The sequence below is a fragment of the Halteromyces radiatus genome (assembly GCF_025201355.1).
Source record: "Halteromyces radiatus strain CBS 162.75 chromosome Unknown BX664scaffold_10, whole genome shotgun sequence".
In the NCBI taxonomy this organism is placed as follows: Eukaryota; Fungi; Mucoromycota; class Mucoromycetes; order Mucorales; family Cunninghamellaceae; genus Halteromyces; species Halteromyces radiatus.
Window position 1 is genome coordinate 115,757 of NW_026251696.1, and position 16,025 is coordinate 131,781.

At 33.5% G+C, this 16,025-nt stretch overlaps 6 protein-coding genes across 6 annotated transcripts; 3 read left to right on the forward strand and 3 right to left on the reverse strand.

The window, feature by feature from the left end:
- Positions 1-1,020: 1,020 nt before the first annotated feature.
- On the reverse strand, positions 1,021-2,836 carry BX664DRAFT_342428 (pyridoxal phosphate-dependent transferase). The gene is made up of 7 exons (XM_051547138.1): positions 2,747-2,836; positions 2,647-2,684; positions 2,451-2,582; positions 1,930-2,388; positions 1,707-1,862; positions 1,434-1,628; positions 1,021-1,378 (listed from the first exon to the last, which is right to left on the reverse strand). Exons 1-7 carry the CDS (start codon positions 2,799-2,801, stop codon positions 1,148-1,150), a joined length of 1,266 nt encoding a protein of 421 aa, XP_051396179.1. The 5' UTR covers positions 2,802-2,836; the 3' UTR covers positions 1,021-1,147.
- Positions 2,837-3,966: 1,130 nt separating this feature from the next.
- BX664DRAFT_269765 (equilibrative nucleoside transporter) lies at positions 3,967-5,095 on the forward strand (the record flags this gene model as incomplete). Its single annotated transcript, XM_051541066.1, has 2 exons — positions 3,967-4,163; positions 4,231-5,095. The coding sequence occupies 2 exons, from the start codon at positions 3,967-3,969 to the stop codon at positions 5,093-5,095; spliced, it is 1,062 nt and encodes a 353-aa protein (XP_051396180.1).
- An 894-nt stretch (positions 5,096-5,989) lies between these two features.
- BX664DRAFT_362239 (uncharacterized protein) lies at positions 5,990-7,842 on the reverse strand. Its single transcript, XM_051548298.1, has 4 exons — positions 7,671-7,842; positions 6,427-7,598; positions 6,268-6,343; positions 5,990-6,186 (listed from the first exon to the last, which is right to left on the reverse strand). Exons 1-4 carry the CDS (start codon positions 7,807-7,809, stop codon positions 6,149-6,151), a joined length of 1,425 nt encoding a protein of 474 aa, XP_051396181.1. The 5' UTR covers positions 7,810-7,842; the 3' UTR covers positions 5,990-6,148.
- Positions 7,843-8,136: 294 nt separating this feature from the next.
- On the reverse strand, positions 8,137-9,747 carry BX664DRAFT_353266 (uncharacterized protein; the record flags this gene model as incomplete). The annotated part of the gene is made up of 4 exons (XM_051547701.1): positions 8,137-9,072; positions 9,142-9,252; positions 9,343-9,547; positions 9,608-9,747. 4 exons carry the CDS (start codon positions 9,745-9,747, stop codon positions 8,137-8,139), a joined length of 1,392 nt encoding a protein of 463 aa, XP_051396182.1.
- Positions 9,748-10,300: 553 nt separating this feature from the next.
- On the forward strand, positions 10,301-12,620 carry BX664DRAFT_342434 (elongator complex protein 3). Its single transcript, XM_051547139.1, has 8 exons — positions 10,301-10,340; positions 10,418-10,428; positions 10,502-10,726; positions 10,819-10,889; positions 10,971-11,258; positions 11,317-11,478; positions 11,537-12,378; positions 12,471-12,620. Exons 1-8 carry the CDS (start codon positions 10,319-10,321, stop codon positions 12,497-12,499), a joined length of 1,650 nt encoding a protein of 549 aa, XP_051396183.1. The 5' UTR covers positions 10,301-10,318; the 3' UTR covers positions 12,500-12,620.
- Positions 12,621-15,830, forward strand: BX664DRAFT_342436 (uncharacterized protein). Its single transcript, XM_051547140.1, has 16 exons — positions 12,621-12,817; positions 12,887-13,315; positions 13,386-13,803; positions 13,861-13,989; positions 14,076-14,277; positions 14,332-14,433; positions 14,524-14,605; positions 14,668-14,702; positions 14,771-14,866; positions 14,932-15,029; positions 15,109-15,113; positions 15,205-15,300; positions 15,375-15,404; positions 15,462-15,503; positions 15,569-15,650; positions 15,727-15,830. Exons 1-15 carry the CDS (start codon positions 12,656-12,658, stop codon positions 15,638-15,640), a joined length of 1,998 nt encoding a protein of 665 aa, XP_051396184.1. The 5' UTR covers positions 12,621-12,655; the 3' UTR covers positions 15,641-15,650; positions 15,727-15,830.
- The last annotated feature ends 195 nt before the right edge of the window (positions 15,831-16,025 follow it).

Genomic DNA, 16,025 nt, shown 5'->3' on the forward strand with positions numbered 1-16,025 from the left:
ATATGCAGGATGAAATCTTTTGACAATGAACTATATGGTAAGATAACAGATAAAATATTGTCAGATGATATTAAACTATTTTTTTCCAATGGTTTTATTTATATTATATGACGATCATGACTAGATGAAGGACGGCGATATTGCTATTCCATTCTTAATTTACTCTATAAATTGTGAGGTAAGATATAAATGGTTGATAAGACAAGTAAAAGGGAATATTTTGATGTATCTTCAGTCCATATTTGGTGCAATGATGATAAACTTTGAGCAAGGTATAAAAGTGAAAAAAGATATTCTACATGTTTGCCTCAAATAAGGTTACAAAGACAAATAGTTCGGATGATTTTCGATGAACGAACCAAAGAGAGGGGTGCGACTTTGAAAAGTTCCAGGAGACTAGTACTCTAAGATATTACAGCTACATTGGATCGCATTGATGGACTTGCAGTGAGTAGAATGATTAGTATGGATGATTAGCTGCGTCATTCATGAGGCTGATAATAATGAGAAGTATGACCAGGGATGATAATAAGTATAATGATGGTGCAGTTGGCAAAAATGGTTCCAGTGCTGCTAAAAAAAAAGGGGGGGAATGGGCTTTTCTATCTTGTTGATCACAAAAACAGGTGCAGTATTTTTTTTTCTTTTTTTTATGTAGAAGAATGATAATACATATGTTAACATCCAGTTCCAAAGTATTGTATTATCCTTTTATCTCTACAACTACGCTAACGATGCTTGATGATCGTTCATATGAAAGTTGTTCTTGATCGCTATTACACTTTTTTTTTTAATTTCCACATATGTCCATTGCCCAATAAAGCAAAACACGAAAATCAAATAGCCATTCTCCAGTTCCTTTTTTTTAAGGTTGATTTTTGTGTAATTCACCCCTGTGTGTGTGTTTTTGTTTTGCCTTCAGACATTCGGAGATGAATCCAACAATAAGCGATAAGAGATTTCCCACGGCTCTTCCCACGTTTTCCAGATAAGATGATAAAAAAAAAAGGTACAAAGGCTATTTTATTGAAAAAAAATAAATAAATAAAACATCGTACTAGGATACAAAAATGGAGAAATAATAATATAATCTAAAAAGTATGATACAACAAGAGTAAAAGAAGTTTTTTTTTTTTTTTGGAGAGGATTATTGTTGAGTAGTACCAGCTTCTTCATCAATCACTTCAGCCAAACGACGTAAAGCTTCATCCATATCTTCTTTTACCACATTGCTAAAGCTAAGTCGAATATAAGGGGTCTTATCACCCATAGGTTTGAATGCTACACCAGGAATCGCCAACACGCGTCTCTTCAATGCCTTGTTCATGACCAGATCAAAAGAATCAGTAATACCACCTAGCAATTTCACCCAAACAAACTAATCAAAATGGAATGTAAGTACATACATTTATTCCTTCTTTCCTTATACTTACCATGCCAGCTTCAGGGATAACCCATTCCGCACGACCTTTCATATATTTATTCAAACTGTCCACAAATAAATCACGCTTTTCACGGTAGAAATCTGACACCTTGCCTACATGTTCCATAAATCCATCATGTCCCCATTTTTGTAAAAGTTCAAAAGCCAACAATTGAGAGACACCAGAAGGTTGCAAATTGGAAGCCTATCATAGATAGATAAATAAATAGATACGATTAAAAATAAAAAAAAAAGCTTGGTAGATCAATGATGTATTTCTTACCATAGTATGCATATTTATGCGTTCAATCATCACCTTTGGTCCTGTCACCCAGCCAATACGTAAACCAGAAGACAAAATCTTGCTCATACTATCACAACGAAGAACACGACCGTCTACATCCATGGAAAAGTAAGAGGGAACTCGTTTGTTACCAAACTACAAACAATTCATATAAGAAAATAATAATAAGTAAATAGTTTTTTTGTCTTTTTTTTTGTATTACCTGTAAATAATAATAGGCATCATCTTCCAAGATCATGATATCATACTTGTGACAAATATCATACATTTGCTTCCTTCGTTCTTCACTGATAGTGACGCCTGAAGGATTACCACCAGTAGGAGTAGTGTAAAGTACCTTGGGTCTAGGTTGATCCTTCTTGCCATGAGGATTGGAAGCAGGCCAATTTGCCAACAAGGATTCGAAAGCTTCAGGGATCATACCGGATGTATCAGTAGGGACGCCAACAACATCACAAGGTTGGGTATCTAAAAAGGCCAAAGCACCAGTATACGAAGGATCTTCTACTAATACAGCATCACCAGGATTGATCATCATTTCCAGTCCTTTCGTCAACAAATCTTGAGATCCAGCGCCAATAGCTACATCGAATTCAACAGTAGGTTGATGTTCAATCTTCTGTAATTCTCGTAACCAATCTTGAAGTGGTTGTAAGCCAGCCTAAAATAGAGAGAGAGAGTGATAAGTTTTTTTTTGTTTTTTTTTTTTTTTTTGTGTTTTACAGTGGCATCATAAGATAAACATCGTTGGAATAATTCAGGATCCATTTCCATCACATCACCATTTTTCAATGTCACGGTCATGCTTGCAAAAGGAAAAGTAGCAGGATTAGGTTGACCAGCACCCAAAGAAATCTATAATAATGAATAAATAAGTAAAATAGATGAATAATAATGATAAAGGTGGACGATTTATTACTATATCCTTGCGGTTCACATAAGGCATAAGAGCACGAACTATGACAGACAATGATTGAGTTGATGATTCCTAAGTATATTTCTCTATTTATATCACTTACTACTTGAAGGATTTCTAGCCTTGCTATGTTCACTAATAAATTTTGAATAATCCATCTGACAAATATATAATAAGGACAAGAAGATAAAAAAAAAAGGGGGAAGAAAGAAAGAAAGAAAGGAAAAAGGAAAAACAGAAATGATATTCCATCTTATATGGCAAATTTTTTTTTGCTTTCTCACTCCGATGTGGAGGACCGCCGATTGATAGGGTACGTTTTTAACAAGATCTTAGTTAGATAAAATCCCACCTTTTTGGGTGGAAATACTAGAAAATGTCAATCAACAATGCAAAAAACCAAAACCAAGAAAAAAAAAAATTCATGTGGTACAGAGCGACTTCTTCTGACTCATTACTAACTTTTATATCTCGGTTATCGGATTTTATTTCATTAAACGTGGGATTATTTGGGTCTTTTTTTTTTTTTTTTCCTCATTTCATTAAATTGACGATGATGATGATGATGATGATTTTATTCTTTATATAGAAAGATAAGGGGGGAATCCATCAAAGGCTGTTAATAGGTCAAACCGGAATGGCACACAAGGCACATCTCCCTTTCCTTGCGTTTTTTTTTTTTTTTTTGGTATTCCGCTGCACCGCACTTTTTTTTTTTTTTTCGCTTCCCTTATCTCTTTCCTCTCTCTTCTTCTTTTTAATTGAACATTATGCTAGAATATTTTAGAAGGAAAACTCGATTATTGACTAATTTGAAAATATCTTTGTTACAAGCTTCACATGAAGAAGAAAGATTATTGAATGAAACAGACACGGAAGTGGATAATGTTGAACCTATAGATAATTGTTATATTGTATATTGGGTAAGTGACAAATTAATATGGGAGTATAGTTAACTCTTCATTTTCCCTTATTATTAGATCTTCTTTTTGTATGGTATTGCCATGTTACTTCCTTGGAATGGTAAGTAATCTTTAGGATGAAAAGGTTTGTACTTATTTTTTTATTTGTATTGATAGTGTTTATCACAGCATCTGAATACTTTGCCGCTCGTTTTGCCGGGTCTTTATACGAGGAATCATTTCAAAGTTATTTTTCTACTTATTTTACTATCACCAACATGACTATTTTTATTTATATTTTATGGCGACAAACCAAGGTAACTTTTTTGAAACAGTATATTTTTTTATTTATTTATTTTTTTTTCCTTTTTTTTATCAATTCTTTGTGTCACTTTAGAAAAATACCGTTCATGTAGATGTGATGTATCCGGTGATTGGAAACGCTATCATCTTTGGAATCATGTCAATCACAGTGGAAACAAGTCTTGGAGGATCGGATTATTTTTGGTTAACGTTAATCTTATTGGTGTTGACTGGTGCTACTACTAGTTTCTTTCAAGTGTCTGTTTTTGCTGAAGCTAGTCGATTTCCTCCTCAATATGTACAAGCAGTGATGAGGTAACAATAAAAATAGAGATAAATAAAACAAGATTAACTTTTTTTTTATATTTACACACTTTATTAGTGGTCAAGGTATTGCAGGTGTAGCTGTAGCAGGATCTTCTATTATTAGTGCATTGGCTGCAACAACAAAAATGGATACGAATGATCCTTCTTCCATCAACCGATCAGCTTTCATCTACTTTCTTTCTGCTCTTTTTGTTACTGTTGCTGCATTACTTGGTCGCGTGATTTTATCCCAACAAGCATTTTATCTTTTCCAAATGAAACAAGAAAAACTGGTGATTTCAGATGATGAAGATAGCGAATCCTCACAACATACGACAACACGACCTGTCAAACAACTGGTAAAAAAGTCAATGGGCTTGATTTTTGCTGTAGCATATGTATTTGTGGTGACTTTGATGATCTTCCCATCCATCACTGCCTTGATCAAATCCGTGGTACGACATCCTCCTTCCTCTGACAACACCTCACCTACTAGAACAACAACAACATCACAGTCTCGATTCTTTGATGATGATATATTTATAGCTATGCATTTCTTGTTATTCAATGTGGGCGATTGGGTGGGTCGTGTGCTTCCTTTATGGTCAAGTTTTCAAACATTCAAATCTTCATTATTGGTGATATTCTCTTTATTACGGACAGGTTTGATTCCTCTATTTTTGATATGTAATGTAGTGGTATCTAGAGAACGACTATTACCGGTGTTGATCAACAGTGATTTGGCCTACTTTTTATTGATATGGATCTTCTCTGTGACCAATGGTTGGGTAAGCAGTTTGAGCATGATGGCCGCTCCTCAACAAACTTATCTACGTAGTGCTGCTGAAAAATCTCAAATTGGTAGTATCATGAGTTTTGCTCTGGTGGTTGGATTGGCTATAGGTGGATGTATGAGTTTTTGGATTAGAACTCTAATTTAGTTTAGATGATTTGTTTTTTTTTTTTTTTTTTTTGATTATTATTATTTGTATATATCCTTTTCTTTGCTTTTGTATCCTTTTTTCTTTTTTTTACATATATATAAATTATACATTTCAATAAAGAAAATCGATATCCCTTTTATGGTCTATTCTAGTTTTAGTTGTTTTGTTGATGTGACGGCAAGAAAATAAGGGCATGTCGTCTTGCATTTCGTCGTTTTCTTTTATTACTATTATCACCGTTTTTTTTTTTTTTTTTTTTTTTTACTTTTTTTTTTTTCTCTGTTGTGTGATTATACCTCTTTGATTAAATGACATCAACTTCACCATTTACTAAGGATTTGAGCATGTGGTCACCACTTTCGTATTGCGAGAATACCACATACTTTCCATATATGCATTATGCATTAGATGATAGGATGGATAATTTCCCAAAGACGCCCATCAGGACTGCCTGTGCGCTCTGTACTCCTCCTGTTCCAACCACAACGTATGCACCTATTCATTTCAGCACAGCCGCCACAGGATGGTTACATCATGGAGAAAATAACAACGATAAAAGAAGATTACCTTCACATCGATCTTGTGAAGACAGGGTCATCATCACTATGGCTAAACCTCTTCGTCGTCGTCGATTTTATTCAACCATTGTTCCTCATACATCCTTCACACGCTCGTCCTCTTGGATGCGAAAAGTCTGGAATTGGTGGCGATCTTTGCTTCGTATCAAAAAGACTTATATTCATCCTATGCGCAAACGTAAATCATCACATCCTTCCTATCCTGTTTGAATATCGCACACACACTTTTGGATTATCATCTCTCCCCCCTTTTGTTTGTTGGATTGGTGCCTGTAAAAAAAAAAAAAAAGAAAGTTTTTTTTGTTTTTTCCATGTTTGGTTTTATTAGAATAGATCAAATCAAATATATGGATGGATATCTATTCATCTTCATACAACTACATATTTTCAATAAATAAACAGATAACAAATATATATATACAAAGGGAAGGAAAGAATGAATATAAACTAAAAAAAAATTAGATAGAGAAGATTAGATATGAGTAGAGCCGGTTGTTTCAACATATTTGACTAAAAAAAAAAAAAAAAAAAAGAATGGTAAGTTCAAAATGTCACCAATTTCTATTTATTTGTTGATCGGTTTATTCTTACATTTATGTAAACGAGTCTGTCTTTTTTGAGTAAACTTTTTCCGGAATTTTGTTGTTGTTGTTTGCATCTCTTGATCCTAAATAGAAAATATGACGCAAAAAAAAAAGAGTAAGTTCATCATTTTCTTTCTTTCTATTTTTTTTTTTTTTTTAATGTTACCTGATCACCTTCATCTATAAACATATCAGTATTTTCCGCTATAAATTGTTTGACATCATCATCCAAGTCTTGATCCTCTTGTTGATATCGTTTTTCACCTAGAGTGCCATTTCTAAGAGCTTCCAATATTCGTGTATGTCGTTCAGGATCATCCATCATCATAGGTGCCATCACGGTGGATCTTGCCCTCACACTTGTAAATAGTCCAGGCATGACAAACATATCAGGATCTTCCATATCTTCCTTTAATGATGGATCAAAATGCCGGAAAGGATCCAGTTGTCGTTCTGCAATGACCAATCCTTCCATGGCCAAACCATCTATTTGAGAATCCTTGTCATCATCATGAATTGTTTCTTCAGTCACTGCTGACATCATTGCCGTAGATGATGTTGATGTTGATGATGATGTTGTTGTAGGAGTCTGTCCATGGAGATCTTCCGTCGTCGTGTTAGGTGTTGTAGGTTGAGAAGTCGATTCTTTCTCTGCCTTGAGTGCAGGACTAAGGGTATCTCGAGGTTTCCATATCAAATGTCCAAAAAGTTTATGTTCCAAAGCTGTATTCTTCTTTTTCTTTTTTTTCCGATTACTAGAATCAGTCGATAAAAAGGATGATACCTGAGACGATGCTTCTAGTTGTGATTGACCGTTTTCTTGTTCTTCTTCTTTTGTACTTGGAGCAGCTGAAGAGGATGATGATGATGATGTTGATATCATTACAGAATTTTGTGGCTGTGAGCTAATGATAGATTCTTGAGAAGGGCCAAGCCAGAAAAGGTCTTCCTCCAAAGTATTTTTTGTCAGGCTAGTCGTTGTCGTCGTGGTGGAGGAAACGGTATCTTCAGTCGTACTGGTATTAGAAGTAGTAGTTTTAGAAAGTCTTGATTCAAAGTCCAAGGATGTTGTAGTAGGTTGATGGAGATGATCTATGTACTTCATTCTTGAAAGTCGATGGCTTGGTGATCGAATATATTCCACTGATCCATGACTACCTCGACGTCGTTTATTGGAAGGGGATAATAATACATTTGTTGAAGAAGGACTGGACACATTTTCTTGATGCTGTGATTGAGAGTCAAAGATCGATACAGGCTGGGATTGAGAATCAATTGGATCCACAGCAAGTAGTCGTAACTGCTTCTTTTTAGTGTTGTAGTCCTTGTACACCCTCTCTAGATTCCAAAAAAAATCATTAGTAAATTATTTCCTTGCTCTTTTTGTTGTCAATATTATTCAAGACATACCTACTCTAGGCCGTTCTTGAATATCCTTCACTGTAGGTTTCCGTTGATGTTTTTTGAAGAATTCATATTCCCAGCTTTTGAGTCCTTTCTTGATCTTTAAAAGTTCTTTTTGTAAACGTTGGGTTTGTTCAGATTCCATACGATAAAGAAGAATAAAATAAGGGCCAATGAGAAAAATTTATGGAAAAGGAACTGAATTAAATTGGCGCGTGTCGCTTCTCTTTTTTATTTTATTTTCGTGTTCCGTTGAGTAATAAATATAAAGGTATTTTATTCCGTGTAATAAACAAGTGAAATTGGACTTGAACTAATAACAAGACTAACTAAGAAAAGATAAACGTTGGTCAAAAGGGATAACAAAATATATGTATGATAATACTAATGATGATAAATGTAAGATGAATGAAAAAAAAAAATAGAGTGATAATGAGGAAGGGAATCATGCAGAATCAAAAACATCAATATACTATTGTCTTCGAAAGCCAATTCTACTGGAACTTCTTACATCAGTAGTAGGAGGTCGTATACCAGTCGATTTACCACCAATAGGAGTAACACCACTACGTTGTTCTGTTGATCGTAAACTCGTTCCAGTCAATGTTCTTCGTTGATTTCCATTCGTTGCTGTTGTTGCTGATACTTTAGAATCGTCATCACGTCGTAATCCAAACACACTGTTTCGAATGGTAGAATTGGTTGTTGTTGTTGTTCTGTTGGAAATGGGCGATGCTGATCGTTCGTATACACTTGGGATATGACTTGCTCGACTTGCCAGTTTTCTTGTACTAGTTGATCCAGTTTTTGTTGTTGTTGTAGTTGTATTGTGATCACTGAAGCGACTAGATGGACGAGCTCCAGGAATACCTGTTGATCTTGATGATGGTATAGATGTAAGACGAGGAAGTGATTTTTGGCTTTGATTTTGAGATGATGGTGATGGGATATGCGAAGCACGTTGAGCCAATTTGGATCGCCCGTTTGGTGTTGATGATGGACCACCTAATCTTGAATGAGATCTTGGTAATAAATGATTTTCTTCTCCAGCACGACTCGTAAATGATCGACTTGGTGAAGGCATACCTGTAGATGTTGCTGATACTTTTCGTGGTCGAGGTATACCAGTGGTTGTATTGGATGAAGTTTGACTACTTCCTGAATAATTACTGAGACGACTTGGAGTCCGTGAAGAAGTTGAAGTAGAATCAGATTGATAAATCATGGGTGTCATACCGTAACGAGAGTATTGCTGTACAGTAACAGTAGAGTAAGAATTCAAACTATTGTCACTGTTAATACTACCAGATCTTGGCCGTGTTGTGGTATTATGATATATGGGTGATAGTGTTTCAAGGTGATCATCAGGGGGTGACCAAGAAAGTTCAGGTGAATCGAGATGATGACTCTAATATAAAAAAGATTTAGGATAAATACCATAATATATTGTAATTATTATTATTATTGTTTTGTTTACCTTTTCTATAGATCCAACAAAATCCAACTCCTTCATTGTATGTGCATGGCTTGCATTTCGATAATCTTCTTTTGGTTTTTGTTTAACCAGAGCTTGATATTCAGATAATTCCTACAAATACAATTACATATAGGAGTTAACGCCAATAACTTCACTATTAACTTAAAAAAAAAGAAAAAACCCTTAAAATTTTTGTTTTACCTTATCCATTTTCCAAAAATCTTCCTTTGAGTCGTCCAAGTCCAAACTAGCAAGGTTAGGTAAATCAGTTTCATCGTCTACATCAAGAGTGAAGTTTGCTTTGATCAAGTCGTCCAAATTAACGCTATCTTCTGAATTGATGGAGGATATTGAATTACGTCTTTCCATATTGCCAAGACTATAATTATTGTTGTGGTTTGATATTCTATTCCCAAAAAATAATAATGAATAAAAAAGGGAAATAAAACTATTATTATATACTTACAGATGTTGAGTTTCCATCAAACCATTTCCAACTTGTTGTTGTTTTACAGTAAGGGTATCTGGTGTAGGTTCTCGATAACCTTGAACGCCCATGAGCCAACCCCGAACTTTGTTAGGTGAAGACGATGGTGGTATATCCATATGATTACCTTCTGTTGAGTAATCATAAAGATTGATATTAGATGACTGAGCCATAAAATATAAAGGTATTTATTATGATGTAAAAAAAAAAAAAAAAAATGGTATTATAAAAAAAAAGGAAAAAAAGAGAGAGAAAGAAGAAAAAAAAAGAAAGAGAGAGAGAGAAAAGAAACAAAGAGGAGAACACTACTTTTGGTTTCCTTGCTTGAGGCAAAAGAAACAAAAAAGGCCCGGTTTGATACTCCGTTCATATCCATTGTGGTTGCAAGGTCACCCCCTTTGTGCATTATAATACGTAATATGCATCATCATCCTTTTATCCATTTTGTTTAAATAAATATCAACGTATTTTTGATCTTTTATATATATATATATATTCTTTTATATTATCACACAAAAAAAAAGAACTATGTAAGCTTCAAGGAAACCATTGTATTCTTTCTTGTTCTTTGCTTCTGCACAATTTGATTGGCCGAAATTCTATAGTCAAGTCACTTTTTTTTTTTTCTCTTTCCTTTTTTTTTTTTTTTTTTTCTGTTTCTTTTTCTTTGCAGTTCTATATAACAACAATATGTCAACTAAGAATAAGAAAGGTATATGAGTTATTATTATTGTTATGATCCAACTATACAGTTATCTAATTTTTCTTTCCTCTTCTTTTTCTTATTAGGCCCCACTCAGGTATTTTTTTTTTATTATTATTTATAGGAAACGATTTCGAATGAAACTTAATATGCTCTTTCATTTGTCTTAGGTGGAACTTATGGTCAAAACCTGTGCTGAAATCATTAATGAACTTGTAGCAGCTTCTAAAGAAGGAAGGGATGTCAACCTGAATGGTTTAAAAAACAAGTTATCTCGAAAGAACAAATTACCCAATCAACCAAAACTAGTGGATATTATTGCTGCCATTCCTGAACAACACAAAGCTGCCCTATTACCTAAATTAAAGGCTAAACCTGTCCGTACTGCATCAGGTGTAAGTATTTGGAGAAAAAAAAAAAAAGAAAAGAAAGTTTAATATTTTAAGGGAAACATGGCCGCTAACCTTTTTTTTTTATTATTATTTAGATTGCTGTAGTTGCAGTCATGTGCAAACCTCATCGTTGTCCTCATATCGCAATGACAGGAAACATTTGTGTGTAAGTTTTCTTTATTAAAAGAAAAAGAAAAAGAGTTAAGATCATTATTTTGATATAAATGTTTTTAATTATGATATATAGATATTGTCCTGGTGGTCCTGATTCCGATTTCGAATATTCAACACAATCTTATACTGGTTATGAACCTACCTCTATGCGGGCTATCCGAGCACGATACGATCCTTACGAACAAGCACGTGGACGGGTAGATCAATTAAGAAGTTTGGGACATAGTGTGGATAAAGTGGAATATATTTTGATGGGTGGTACTTTTATGTCGATGCCTGAAGATTATCGAAATTGGTTTATTACAAATCTTCATGATGCCTTATCTGGTCATTCTAGTAATGATTTGGACGAAGCTGTTAGGTAAAGTGAAGATGATATGATAATTAAAATGATTATTTATTTATTTATTTTTCTTTAGATACTCACAACAAAGTCAAACCAAATGTATTGGGATCACCATTGAAACTCGACCTGATTATTGTTTGAAACCACATCTTAGTCAAATGTTACGATATGGTTGTACTCGATTAGAAGTGGGTGTACAAAGTGTTTATGAAGATGTAGCTAGGGACACTAATAGGTAAAAAAAAATAGATAATTATTTTGTTAAAAAGAAATTAACCGTTGTTTATCTATAGAGGGCATACAGTGAAAGCAGTGACAGAATCATTCCATTTAGCTAAAGATGCCGGATTCAAGGTGGTAGCACATATGATGCCTGATTTACCAAATGTAGGAATGGAACGAGATATGGAACAATTCAAAGAATACTTTGAAAACCCAGCTTATCGATCGGATGGTTTGAAGATTTATCCTACACTTGTGATCCGTGGTACTGGTCTTTATGAATTATGGCGAACTGGGCGATACCAAAATTATACTCCAAATGCTCTAGTTGACTTGGTGGCTCGAATTCTTGCTTTGGTACCTCCATGGACTCGTGTTTATCGTGTTCAACGTGATATCCCTATGCCTCTTGTGACTTCTGGTGTAGAACATGGTAACTTGCGTGAATTGGCATTAAACAGGATGAAGGATTTGGGAACTGAATGTAGAGATGTACGTACACGAGAAGTGGGTATTACGGAAATTCATCAAAAGATTCAACCTGATCAAGTGGAACTTATTCGTCGTGATTATGTGGCCAATGGTGGATGGGAAACCTTTTTATCTTATGAAGATCCTCATCAAGATATTCTAGTTGGATTATTACGTCTACGCAAATGTTCTCCTCAAACCTTCCGACCTGAATTGACTACAGAAGGTCCAAGTTCTATTGTTCGAGAATTGCATGTATATGGTTCTGTGGTACCTATGCATGATCGTGATCCTACAAAATTCCAACATCAAGGTTTTGGTACATTGCTTATGGAAGAAGCTGAACGAATTGCACGTGAAGAACATGGTAGTGTCAAATTAAGTGTTATCTCTGGTGTAGGTGTTAGACATTATTATGCTAAACTTGGTTATTATCTGGATGGTAAGAGAAAAAAAAAAAAAGAAAGAATATTTTTTTTTATTATCATTTATTATAAATGATTAACATTTTTTCATTATGATTATAATTACTAGGTCCTTATATGTCGAAAATGCTAGTTTAGAATGTCACTCCTACTGTGCATGATAGTTTGTTTTTTTTATCCCCCGCAAATAGTTGTATATATATATTAGATTCTTTTGGAAATAAAAATAATAAAAAAAAGTAGCATTTCTTCTTCTTTTTCTTTTTTCTTTCGAATTCTTTTTTTTTTTCAAATATGGAATTCATTGATTCGTCTTTTCTTTCCTCTTCAACAAATTCAAATACAACCAACGAAATCAACATGGATTCTCAATCTACTACGCGGACAGATCACCCTGGCATTGATCTTTTACTTTCCCAAGGACTTCAAGCGACAAAGCGATCATCGTCTCATAAAGTAAATCTATCGTCATGTTTATTGTAAATGGTTATATAATTAACATTCTTTTTTTTACTTTTACATTAGGAATCATCTAAAGAAGCAACACACTCTGAAAAAAGACTTTGTTCACGTAACCCACCGGTACCTGTATTCAAGATTGCTTCCACAAATACAAACAAGATTCCATTGGTTCCATTACCAGTAGCTGATCCTTCAACAGAAGCAATATTTAATACCTACTATCAAACACCATATTCATTGAATACACAGAATTTATTAGTCGCACCATCACCAGGAACAACGACAATGACAACAGGCAAATCGCAGCGTCCATTTTCAACACCAGGCCGTTACACTACTTTACTACAAGTCGCCAACCAATCTCATTATCATGGTCATTCTGATATTATCTCTCCAGGAAGTTCGTTTTTTCAAGATGACCAACTGGCTCTTGATATGCTGGGTCCATCTGGTTTAGACACTACAAAAAGTGCAAATACATCCAAGGAACTCGTAAGTGTCACCTTTTTTTTTTTTTGGCAGTAACATTCATTTTTTTTTCTTTATACTTCCATCTTTTTAGAAAATTGACGGTTCCTCATTCGATCGAAATCTTGAGCCAACAAATAACAACAATAGCAACTTGACTAGTCTTCAATCGAATCCAATTTTCTTGTCTGGAAGAATTCGACGACAGAAATCATCCGGGGAGACCTCGAAAGTGGATCTAGGAGATAATGATAAAGAAGTCATGTATTGTATGGAAAAGCAGCAAAAACATGATGATGGCAATACTTCAAGCAAAATCAACAAGGATAACAACATAGAACTACAACAGGCACTCAAATCAAGTACTGAAACCATGGAAAACGCAAAAAATGAGATCAAAGAATTGGTCTCATCATTAAGGAAATCTCAAGAAACGTATCAATCAGATCTGACTGGTATCCTTGGACGCTATAGCTCAAATGCAAAGCAAATGGAAACGGAAAAACGGCTAAGTAAGTCAAAAGAGAGAATGAGACTTTTGTCATACTTATCAAATTTGATATCTATAGTTAAGAAGACAATCAAACATATCACAATACAAGATAAACTTTATCAGGAAGTAACTGATATGAACTCTGAATTTATATCAACAATTAGTTCTGAAGTGAAATGGATATTGGATAATATATCAATACATGGTAAGAAAAACTTTGATATACATTTGAATGTAACTGACTTTGAATATTTCCATTTTCATGCACACACACACTCTCTCTATCTTTAGACATAGGAGTCGATGGATCTAGTATTCACCAACTTCTCCGACATCAGATCGACAACTTGATCTCATTACGAAAACAAGGCAATAATATACAACACTATATTCAACAGATTCATCAGCAACATCGTGATTTTTCCATGGAAATTCGAGGAATGACTCTACTTTGTCGACAACTTGTACATCAACTGGCTTATATCTCATCAAGGTAATAAAGTCGATGTTTGTTAGCATATTCATCTAGACTTTTTTTTTTGGTTAGATTTTCAGAATTGAGCTCAATAACATTGGAAAATACGGTTCAAGTTGCTATTGAAGATCAAGAATTGGAATGCCTTGAAGAAAAGACTAATATCAAATCAAAGTAAGATAAATGATAATAAATATATGATGTTTATATACTTACAAGTTGTTTTATATATATATATATATATATATATATATATATATATAGACTTATCAAAGCACTTGATGATCTCTATAAAATGACTGAAAATTATGAATCTTGTCTTTTACAAATCGAAAAGATGAAACAGGCAAGTTAAAAACAAGAAATATTGATTCCAGTATTTCATAATGATATTATATACTTTCATAGGACCGGCGTCAAGAAAATCATTTGACAAAGATGATGTAAGATAATCTCATTCAATCGAAAAATGATATTGTGATTTGATTCATTTTTTTATTTTTATTATTAGTCTCGATAGTCAAGTATCTGAATTAGCGAAAGAAATAGCCGTACATCAAGTCACTAGCCATAAGATGGAAGAAGATCTAAATGAAATCAAAGAAAGGTAAGGTTATAACTCATATACCTATGAAAACGAATGAGATATCCTTTTTTTTTTTGATTTTATAGATACAAGACCCTTGAGGCAAAATATATGGCGACTGAAGAAAAACTCAAAGAAAAACAAGATAAGGAACAACAGTTGGAAAAGAAGATTGAACAATTGGGTATAAAATCACAATGATATTTTGAATGTATGACTTATTCATTTTCTTCCTTTATATATATATTTGTACATGAAATTAGAAAAAGTAAGAGAAAAAAGATGGATGATTATAATAAAAAGTGCTGACAGTAAATATTTTAATCTTTTATATATTATTTTTATTTTGAATGTAATAGACAAGTAATGAACAACCAAAAGAAGTTTCAGAACGTCCTACTTGTCATCCATCAACAAAAGTAGCAGCAAGACTGACAACAAGAGGCAAAAAAAGGGTAAAAAGGATAAAGAAAAAAAAAGGTCAAATGATGTGTTACTCATATTAAAAGATAATATTTGTCCTTATTAGGCATTACCTACAAAACGAAAATTACGAAATGTAAGAATGAAGTTACCAAAGATGGTATTTTTGAAATTTTTTTTTTTTTCTTTATAGCAATCAGTTCCTTTTGAATCCGAAGAAGAAAATGAACTTCAGGTAAATTGAAAAAAAAAGAAAGAAAATGATTTATTATATTAATGTCTTTTCTTTCTCTCTTATAGATGCAGAAATATGTTGCTGAAGCTGCTGTGTTACCCGACCGCCCATCAAATGAGGAAAATACTACTTTGTGAAGAATGATAGGTAAAAAAAGAAGCAGGGGGTTGGAAAAACAAACATTGTACGATTGATTGATTATTTCTTTTTTTTTTTTTTAAAGAAAAAAAAAAAAAACTAGGATGGACAAATTATTACCTTTTACGTGAACGTGGATTCTATTTCTCTAGTAGTTAGGCGCAGTATGAAATTATACTGAATATGTAGTTTATTATTAAAAATCTATTTCAATATTATTTCTTTTTTTAATAAAAACAAATAAATAAAATAAAAAAAGACATTAAAAAAATGGATGATTTCAATTCCTTATTATTATTGTTCTTATTGTTATCAATGTTTTATAGTTATGGCGATAATAATGAAGGTAAATTGTAGATATACTCAGGGATGGGCTGCAACAAA

Excerpts from the sequence above, each read along its gene's own strand:
- BX664DRAFT_342428 (XM_051547138.1), bottom strand. The coding sequence starts at position 2,801 with ATGGATTATTCAAAATTTATTAGTGAACATAGCAAGGCTAGAAATCCT. Across the intron at positions 1,629-1,706 it reads GCATAAATATGCATACTATG|GCTTCCAATTTGCAACCTTC; the intron begins GTAAGAAATACA and ends TATCTATGATAG. Across the intron at positions 1,379-1,433 it reads TTATCCCTGAAGCTGGCATG|TTTGTTTGGGTGAAATTGCT; the intron begins GTAAGTATAAGG and ends CATTTTGATTAG.
- BX664DRAFT_362239 (XM_051548298.1), bottom strand. The coding sequence starts at position 7,809 with ATGGAATCTGAACAAACCCAACGTTTACAAAAAGAACTTTTAAAGATC. Across the intron at positions 7,599-7,670 it reads TCAAGAACGGCCTAGAGTAG|AGAGGGTGTACAAGGACTAC; the intron begins GTATGTCTTGAA and ends TTTGGAATCTAG. Across the intron at positions 6,344-6,426 it reads TTATAGATGAAGGTGATCAG|GATCAAGAGATGCAAACAAC; the intron begins GTAACATTAAAA and ends TTTTCTATTTAG.
- BX664DRAFT_342434 (XM_051547139.1), top strand. The coding sequence starts at position 10,319 with ATGTCAACTAAGAATAAGAAAG. Across the intron at positions 11,479-11,536 it reads GTAGCTAGGGACACTAATAG|AGGGCATACAGTGAAAGCAG; the intron begins GTAAAAAAAAAT and ends GTTTATCTATAG. Across the intron at positions 12,379-12,470 it reads ACTTGGTTATTATCTGGATG|GTCCTTATATGTCGAAAATG; the intron begins GTAAGAGAAAAA and ends TATAATTACTAG.
- BX664DRAFT_342436 (XM_051547140.1), top strand. The coding sequence starts at position 12,656 with ATGGAATTCATTGATTCGTCTTTTCTTTCCTCTTCAACAAATTCAAAT. Across the intron at positions 13,316-13,385 it reads CAAATACATCCAAGGAACTC|AAAATTGACGGTTCCTCATT; the intron begins GTAAGTGTCACC and ends CCATCTTTTTAG. Across the intron at positions 14,703-14,770 it reads AATCATTTGACAAAGATGAT|TCTCGATAGTCAAGTATCTG; the intron begins GTAAGATAATCT and ends TTTTATTATTAG.